Source organism: Poecilia formosa, unplaced genomic scaffold, assembly GCF_000485575.1.
Source record: "Poecilia formosa unplaced genomic scaffold, Poecilia_formosa-5.1.2 Scaffold420, whole genome shotgun sequence".
NCBI classification, from domain to species: Eukaryota; Metazoa; Chordata; class Actinopteri; order Cyprinodontiformes; family Poeciliidae; genus Poecilia; species Poecilia formosa.
The window spans coordinates 69,395-78,213 of record NW_006800359.1 but is presented as its reverse complement, the minus strand read 5'-3'; the positions used below and the strand labels follow the sequence as shown (position 1 = coordinate 78,213).

The 8,819-nt window shown below is 45.4% G+C and overlaps 2 protein-coding genes across 3 annotated transcripts in view; both read left to right on the top strand.

Annotated features, from left to right (window-relative positions):
* Window positions 1–5,931, top strand: part of LOC103155269 (semaphorin-4B-like) — a 12,566-nt gene extending 6,635 nt beyond the window's left edge. Inside the window, exons 6-14 of one of the 2 annotated variants that reach the window (XM_007576906.2) lie at window positions 751–870; window positions 1,389–1,516; window positions 1,591–1,772; window positions 1,843–1,978; window positions 2,737–2,920; window positions 3,630–3,745; window positions 3,819–3,982; window positions 4,638–4,705; window positions 4,791–5,931. In XM_007576906.2, the coding sequence (XP_007576968.1) occupies window positions 751–870; window positions 1,389–1,516; window positions 1,591–1,772; window positions 1,843–1,978; window positions 2,737–2,920; window positions 3,630–3,745; window positions 3,819–3,982; window positions 4,638–4,705; window positions 4,791–5,506 (1,814 nt within the window). In that variant the 3' untranslated portion in view covers window positions 5,507–5,931. Of the gene's footprint in view, window positions 1–750; window positions 871–1,388; window positions 1,517–1,590; window positions 1,773–1,842; window positions 1,979–2,736; window positions 2,921–3,629; window positions 3,746–3,818; window positions 3,983–4,637; window positions 4,706–4,787 lie in introns of both variants that reach the window. The other variant, XM_007576905.2, reaches the window with a different exon arrangement.
* A 1,111-nt stretch (window positions 5,932–7,042) lies between these two features.
* Window positions 7,043–8,698, top strand: LOC103155300 (hemicentin-2-like). The gene is made up of 4 exons (XM_007576945.2): window positions 7,043–7,218; window positions 7,559–7,933; window positions 8,006–8,363; window positions 8,513–8,698. The coding sequence occupies exons 1-3, from the start codon at window positions 7,203–7,205 to the stop codon at window positions 8,350–8,352; spliced, it is 738 nt and encodes a 245-aa protein (XP_007577007.1). The 5' UTR covers window positions 7,043–7,202; the 3' UTR covers window positions 8,353–8,363; window positions 8,513–8,698.
* Window positions 8,699–8,819: the final 121 nt, after the last annotated feature.

Here is an 8,819-nt window from a genome sequence, read left to right as displayed (position 1 = left end):
TGCTGGCGTACGTACCGTACACTTTATGTGTTTGTCGGTGACAGATTTTGGAATTCAGTGCACACTTAAGGCGCACTGGATTATAAGGCGCACTGCTGATTTTTGAGAAAATTTAAGGGTTTTGGGTTTTTAGGTGCGCCTTATAGTTCTGAAAATACGGTACTTGAACTCCTCCACTTGTAGGAGGAACTTCCCTCCAAGCTAGAGAAGACATTCAGCCTTTCCGGTGAAGAACCATCGTCTCTGACTTTGTGGACCTGATCTGTCTCTCAGCCACTCACTGTGAACTGTCCCAGCGCATGCTCTAGATCTTGGTCAGAGGAAGCCAAAGGACGCATGGCTTCTGCAAAAAGCAATAGATGAAATCCACCGATCCCCCGGCGGGACCCTCCAGCTCTTGGCAGTGCCTAGAAATCCTATCTATAAGTTATGAAAAGGACTGGTGACAAAGGGCGGTCCCGTCGAAGCACCTGGACCCATGTTAGTGCCAGCAATGCAAATGAAGCTCACAGTACACAGGACGGATAGCCTCTAGAAAAGGGCCCCAGAGTCGTACAGGTGCCCATGAGGCACACAGTCACTGAATTGGTTGGGGAAACTACCGCCAACCAATTCAGCGACCCTGCGAAACCCTGCAAACAGTTCATCTCTGCTCCATGTCTCCTCATAAACCAAACCCTCCCTCCAGTTTGAACCTGGCCTTACTGAGCAGACCATGTGTTACTGTTCAGTGTTTCTCTTATCATGCAGACCAGGAACTCTTTGCTGCCACAACCACCGACTTCCAGGGAAAAAAACCACAAATTTCTCGATTCCTCAGCAAAGATGGCCGCCCAGACATCAGCCTAGACTCCATCAGTTTACTTCAGGGTGAGTGGATAACATCTCTGAAGTGTATCTGTAGAGGACTCTGTTACTGTCCTGAATCCTGACAGAAATAAGCTCACAGAAAGAGTCAAAAGACTGATTCAGAAATCTGTCCTCTCAGGCCCCTTTTAGCAGATTTCACTCAATCATCTTAGAAATTATTGTAATTTAGTGTAAACATTAGAAACTGTAATCTTTAATCATTTAGAAATCTGTGCCTCATGACCTAATTTCATAAAAACCACCCAGAAGTGGGTTTAATGTGAGATCACAGTTCCTCATTTCACCCTGAGTGATTCAGTTCCCCTTTGTGTCATAAGCGTCTCTGAGAAACGTTGCTCTCATTTTGAAACATCCTGTCCTTGTTTAGAGATTGGTCAACAGGAGAGATTTGAGAAAACCCTATACTTTACTAAAGTTTCACATCTGTTTGATGATCAGTCCATCTGCTCCTAGATCTCTTTTCCCTGCATTCATACCACCTGAGTTTCATCTTCAGTCAACACTTCCTGCATTTTCAGAGCCAAGATTTGTGAGCGTGTCTTTGGACCCGGCAGGACAGAAACTCTACTTCTTTTTTTCTGAAATCGAGAAGGAGTTCAGCTTCGTCGACAAGCTTCAGATTCCCAGAGTGGCTCAAGTCTGCAAGGTTCTGGAGACGCAGAGCAGCGATGTGTGACCCGATGGCGGATTGGAGATAATAACGCTCTGCCGCTTTCACAGGACGACGTTGGAGGACAGAGGATTTTGCAGAAGAAGTGGACATCCTTTGCCAAGTCTGCCCTGCTCTGCCAGCCTCCACAACAGTTTCCCTTCAACATCCTGGAGGACATGTTCGCCCTACAGCCACCAGAGGGCGCCGACGCCTCAGAAACACTGTTTTATGGCGTCTTCACCTCCCAGTGGTGAGTCTCCGTCTCATTCCTGATGGCGGTGCTTTTACTGACCCGGATAACATGAGAACATCCGTTTCAGGTCCCGGCGGCCTGAGTCTGCAGTTTGCACCTTTAAGCTGAAGGGCATCCGAGACGTGTTTGCTGGAACCTTTAAGACCCTGGAGAAGGAAACGTATCAACTGAAACGCACAGCGGGACGAAAATACCTGGGACAGGTGAGAACATCCAGAGTACCAAGTTACCACACCTAGCATAGCATCTGTTCAGTAGATAAAGGTAAATCTGGGCTTCCTTTCCATTCATTCTGTCTGAGTTCAATCTGTAAGTCGATAAAACCATAAACTAACGTAGAGCTGCGTAAAATGGTGTTAATGATTTCTGCTTCAGTCTTTAGGTGTGGAAATGATTCTGATCTATTCCAGTCTGAATGACAAATGGAGACATTAAAGTGTCTTTTTCTCAAAGAGCGCCACCTCTCAGACACTGCAATTTACTTCCAGGAGTCTTTAGCTGTCTCTCAGTCTTTGTAATTATTTAGCAAGAATGTCGACATTTCCGGGTAAAACAGGACAAACGTCGGACCAATCCCAACCCGCCTCCCGGGGCTCTGGACCGGCAGGAGCGGCGCCCTTTAACGGTCTTCCTGCAGTCCTTGCTCTTCATTTTGTGAACCTTGCTCACAGTGAAGCTCATGTCCGACTTGATCTTCCTGGGAATTTGGGGAAGAAACGAACTGAGTCCAAATGTTTGCCTTAAATGAAGTAACTATGTTCATTTCTAGTTTCTTTTATTCTGGTGCTTTCCACTCTTGCTACGTTCAAGTACGGTTTCCATGGTGACGTTAAAGCGCCCGCGCTGTTTAAGATGGAGGCCAGCATTTTAAATTGATTCTGAATCGAAGTAACTGAAAATTGGGATTCTTATTAATCCTTTTTTTTTGGCACAGCCATAATATCGATCCTTCTCCCGACAGTGCGGCCTCTCAAACTCCTCCGACTCTGAGCTTTCGGAGGTGAGGATGAGCTACCTGACCAGCAGCAACGTGCAACCAGTTGGACCGGTTCTGGTTTTTCCTGAGCAGAAATACAGTCGTGTGGTCGTAATGAAGACAACGGCGGCCAACAGCCAACAGTACGACGTCCTGTTTCTCCTCACCGGTGAGACGCTGAACTGAGATTAAGTTTCTAAAAGACTTTAAGTAGATGCAGTAGTGGACACATTTCCGCTAATCTGCTGAATGCTGGGCTTATCTTTCCGTTAGCACTTCAGTGTTTTTGCTAGCTTTGAAATTGGTTAGCACACTTAGCTTCCCCCTAAGCTAAATTTTCCAGAGTTGTCTTTGTAAACTTTCACTTCAATAAAGTTCAACGTTTGTGTTGAAGTTTCGTTGCAGTTAGACGTTTGTATTCATGCTCTTATTTTGAAATCTCTCTACGCAGCAGTTCTGTTTCCTCTCATGTTTCTTTGCTAAGAAACTTTACTGAGCAAATGGGAAGTACAAAACAAATGAACGAATGACTGAATGAACGAATGACTGAATGAACGAGCTGTACAGAAGAATGCAGCACTTGTATGAACAACCAGAGGTGTCAATTAGACAAATACATGCAATAATTTACATATTTGCAATGTTTTTATTGCTGCTCCTCATGTTTTCCACCTGCGTGGCGCAGCAGGAACTGATGTTTATTCTGTACCCAGAATGCATTGCTGTAGAACTACAGGCTGTAACGTTTTAGCTACATGGTGTGGCGCTTTAATATCATCAGAGCAAAGACTGTTTAGTGTTCAGGGTTAGTTCGGTTAGCGGTGCCATCAGATGTTTCTGAACTGAACCCTGATCAGAATAATTTCTTCGCCATCCAGAGTCCGGGTTCCTCCACAAGGCGGTTCCTTCGGATCAGGGCCTTCGAGTCGTTGAGGAGATCCAAGTGTTCAGGGAACCTCAGCGGGTCAAAAGCATGATCCTGTCTTCCTCCAAGGTACACCTCACACCACAACGCCTGCAGGTCCTGCATGATTCTGCTGGTTCACTGTGTGGTTCTGGTTCTGAAGGGACTCGTGTATGTGGGAACGTCTGAGGGGGTGACGGCGGTACCGGTGGCCCGGTGTCTGAGCTACCGGAGCTGCAGGCAATGCATCCTGGCCAGGGATCCGCTGTGTGGCTGGAGTCCGACCCGCAGAACCTGCACGGGTCTGGATGGCGCCGATGACGACATGTGAGTGGATCTTAATCACCCAGAACATCAGAAATGATCAATAAACTGGACGCCTGCTGCTAGATTAAGATCAACCTAAATGGCCGAGTCGGGGAAAAACAGCCGAATGTTTCAGTTACTATAAATACCTGATAAGTTAATAAAATAGTAATAAATGAAGGAATAAGAACTGGTATTTATCAGAAACATGCAGAATAAGCAACTTTTCTCCAAACATCCAAGTTTATAAAAGGAATCCACAGCATGTTGGCCTAAATATGAAGTCATTTTTGACCTAAAGCTGTTCTCACCAGTTCATATTTACTTAAAAAATGTTACATTTTTAAAATAAAGTTTGAATGCTCTCCGCTTCAGATTGGAGCGACTGAGCGTTATTACCACCTAGCGCATTTCATTCACCCAGGATGCATTGGGGCATAAACAAAATGGCAACATCTGTGTGACAATACTTAATTTACATATTTTTGTTGTATTGTTTTTACATCTAAAATCACTTTAAAATATTTTTTATAAAACTGTTTTTATAAAAGCTATTGTTGCAGCTAACAAAAATAATTAATCCTTAAATACTTTAACAACCTCCTGAAGCTAGAAGCAGTCGACCAGAACCACGACGTAAAGGAGGCAGTAAACATGGCCGTGTTTGTTTTCTTAGAGTTCAAACCCTGGAGGTCGTCACGGGGGACGAGTGTCAGCCGGCAGAGCAGATCCTGCAGCACAAAGGTAGCTTCCCCCTCATCCACATTACCAAACAGAATCTGCTGTGAGGGAAACCTTCACCGGTTTCCGTCGTTCTTTCCTGCAGAAGTTTTTGTCCAGCTGGGCGAAGTTGTGACACTTCAGTGTATGAAGCCGTCTAACCTCGCCGCGCTGAACTGGACCTCCACCGACGCCCCGTATCTATCAAACCGGACCTTCATCCAGGCGGCGGACGGCAGCCTCCGCTTCCTGGCCTCCGCCAGGACCTTCGGGAGCTACCAGTGCCAGGCGGTGGAAGGCGGAGTCAGGGAGGTGGTGGCGAGCTACGCCGTCCGGTCAGCGTTCGGTCCTCGGCATCTGTCGAAGGTCAACCAGGATCCGGCGACCCCGGGCCCGGAGGAGAGGTCTGTTGGGACCGAGGAGCCGACTGTGATCCCGACTTCAGACGCAACACAGAATGAAACCTTCATCACCACCGGTTCCGACCCAGAGGAGCGCGTGACTCAGGCTAAAGGCGATGCGTTCTCCGTCCAGGAAATAGTCCCGACCTCCAGGAAGGACAGCCGGTCCATGACGAACCCGGCTGAAGAGGTACCGACCCAGAGGAGCTACCACAGCGAGCTGGTGGTGGTGTCCCTGCTGCTGGCCGCCTGCGTTCTGATCCTGGTGCTCGGCGCCGTCCGCGTCTGGAGGTGGCAGCGCGCCGGCTCCGGGTCCGACCGGCTGCCGTCCGCAGACGACGGAACCAGAACAAACGCGTCCTTGGAGATCCACTCACTGAGCGGCCCGGAGGACGCGGGTCCGGACCAGACCATCATCCTGTGACGGAGGCCTGGACGGGTCCGGACCAGACCATCATGGAGTCCAGTGGCGGGTCCGGCTCCAGCGTCAGCTTCGTTCAGGCTGAAACTTTTGCTCTGATCCCAGCAGTTCTGACCCGTTTTCATTCACCTTTAGGTCCAGTAGGTTCTGTTCCCAATGACTCGGTGTGAAGTCCAGAACCACAAATCCTTCAGCGTTCAGATTGTTTCAGTTTGAAGGTCCAGACATGTAGCGTCATTTCACAGCACAATCTAGTAACAGTTTCCTCAGTTATAAAACTGTTACCTACCGAAATATCAAGTATGACTTAAAAGAAATGAGACTTTCTGATTTAACTCCTTCAAATTGGGTCTCTGCCTCTTTAAGAAGCCCCTCCTCTTCCTGAAGCTCCGCCTCCAGGAAGTCATCACATCATGGCTCCTCTATTAACCCTTTAATGTTTTAACCAGCGCTGCTCTGAGCAGCAGCTCCTATAATGTGCTCAGCAGTTCTTTGCTAATTGCTGCTGGCTAGTCTGAAGGAGCTTATTGGGGGAGGAGCAGCGCCTCGGAGGCGGGGCTTGGCCCACCCACTGATCATCTATTCAATAAGAACCTGACACAGGAAGCTGGTTTTTATTTTCAGTTTCTAAAGCAGGAAAAAGTAAAAACAAAAAAGTTTTCAGTGTTTTATTTCTAAACGCAGCACGTTTTCTAAAATAACTTTTCTTTCTGTCCTATTCCTGAAAAAATAAATTCATGTTCTGCATAAATACGATTCTGCTGCACAGCAGCAGTTTGACTTTAGTTTGTAATTTTTCATCTTATTTTGGTTATTGCTATAACATGTAAAGTTTCTTTTGATATTTTAAGTCGTGAACATTTAGATTTATTTTTATGTTTTTCCTCAGACCTTCCATGTTTTCTCAGGGACGATTTGTAATTATTTATTTTTTCCTGTTATTTCAGACTCGGATGTAATTTATGACTGTAAATATTCCAGTGTTGGTCAGACATGATCAGCTGGTTTTCTGCTCCATTGTTTTTATTCTGTTTGACTGTGACTCTGTCGCCCTCTGGTGGCACAAAGTATGTTTGTAAATTCATCCATTACTGCTAGTCTGACAGATTAATAAAAGCCAATATTTCTGATTGTTGTTTCCATTAATAATAAACTTGACGTCCGTCTGATAATTTCTAATAACTCTTTATTTTATTTATCTTATTTTAACGGAGTTCTACGAATCAGAGAGAAAATTTGCTCTGTGTATCTGGAGTCCTGTGGAAACTCGTTCTTCAGTTGCATAAAGAATGATCATGTTTTCATCACTAATGGAGGAGAATAATAATCATCTTCTGGGCTTCCTCAGAAACTTTTAATCTAAATGATGCTTTAGTTTGATAGCAGGAATGAACTGAGATGATGTTTTGGTAAAGAGCCTCAAGACGCCGTTTGTTGTTTCGCTTTATGACTGAAGTGAATTGAGTTCAACTCTAACCCTCTGCTGGAGCTAACAGGTCAAATCTTCCAGATGATTTAGTTTATTTTTAAGGTTTTAGATCATCTGATCTGAGGCTGGTTTAGTTTAAGATGTAGAGAGAAGCTGCAAGAAAACTAAAATAAAGGAGGAAGTGTGAACAGGAAGTTACATCATCACTGATCAGTTTTCTGACAACGACCAGCATTAAGAGTAAACGCTCAGGATGGTTCCTGGAGCTTCATGTTCCTGCTGCCAAGTGAGAAGTTTGATCTTCATCAGGAAGAAAAAAAAACCTGGAAGTACGAAATTAAATCTGTTTAATTTCTGTAGTTTGAATAAAAGGAAAGTTTTTCTCTTTCATCTCTTTACTGATGCAGGATGAACTAAAACTAAATGTTAAAATCAAAACTTTTCTGCAGAAATTTATCGTTTTGATCAGCAGTGATAAACAGTTTAGATGTTTGTTTCTCAGTTTATGATATAAATCCAAATTCCTTTAGATCTAGTTGAACTGTTTCCTTTTAATGGATCGTCAGAAAACAAGATGGTTTCATCAGTTTTCACTAAGACAACCATTTTAAACTCCGTTTCTCCAGGAGCCGCGGCCCAAACGATCCGGTACCGGTTTGGATCGACCTGTGCGGTGAGAGGATCGACTGTCATCCTGCCCTGTTACTTCACTCCTCTGAAATCTTTCTCTCATGGAGGAAGAGAGATTCCTCTGAGGATCGTCAGAGTTCTCTGGTGTAAGAATCATCAGATCTGTCATAAAACGACTCCGTCTGTTTACGACAGCAACTCAACAGCCAGAGAGCCTCGGTTTCATTACCTGGGCAACATGGAGGCAAACTGCACTCTGCAGATCAGAGACATTAGGATGGAGGACGAGGGAACCTTTAGATTCAGGATGGAAGCGGATAATTCTGCTGGACATTTTACAAACCAGGCTGGAGTCCGAATCTCAGTGGCTGGTAAGATCAACACGTCACATTCAGACAGTAATCACAGATATTAATGGAAACTAATGAGAACGTTTCACTCAGATCTGATCAAGATGAAGTTAAAGAGCTCCAGCAACAGGTCAGAGGTCAGCAGAGGTCAAACTGTCTCCCTGCAGTGCACCACTTCTACCTGCACCTTCACTCACCTGGAGGTCACCTGGAGGAAAGATGGCCACGCCCTCCCAGGGAACGGCTCCGCCCTCCAGCTCGGCCCTCTGACCGCAAAGGATTCTGGGAACTACAGCTGTGCTCTGAGGGGGAACATGGAGACCCAATCAGAGCCGTTCAGCCTGCAGGTGGAGGAAGAGGAGGAAGAGGAGGAGGAAGGTTGGTTCTGGTTTCACCTGGAGACGCTTTCAGCAATCGGAGACAATCCTCTCTGCTTTTAAGACAATATTATGTGAGTAAAAAACTGAATTTGTGGAGCATCTCTGTTTCTCACTGGGTTCAGTGATGCCGCTTTTCTTCTGTAGTTTTTTTATGGTGGTTTTCAGAAAAACTGAAAAATGCAAAAATGTTTTGTAACCTGGTTTTACTTTTGAGTTCCAGATCTGGTTCTTCAGAACCGCTGGACTTCAGAACCGGACTTCCAGCTGGAAGCCAGAGGTCCGGCCCAAAGCATGGAGCAGCTAGCAATGTGTTCAGTGCCATTAGGATTTTATTACACATGAAACATGTAGGTTTCATGTAATTGAGTTCAACTCTAACACTGCTGGAGTTGACAGGTCAAATCTGACAGATTATTTAGTTTATTATTTAGGTGCAGGAAACCTGGTGAACAGAGAGCTGAGTCAAAAAGCGAAGCTCTCGATTTACCGGTCGATCTTCGTTCCCACCCTCATCCATAGTCATGAGC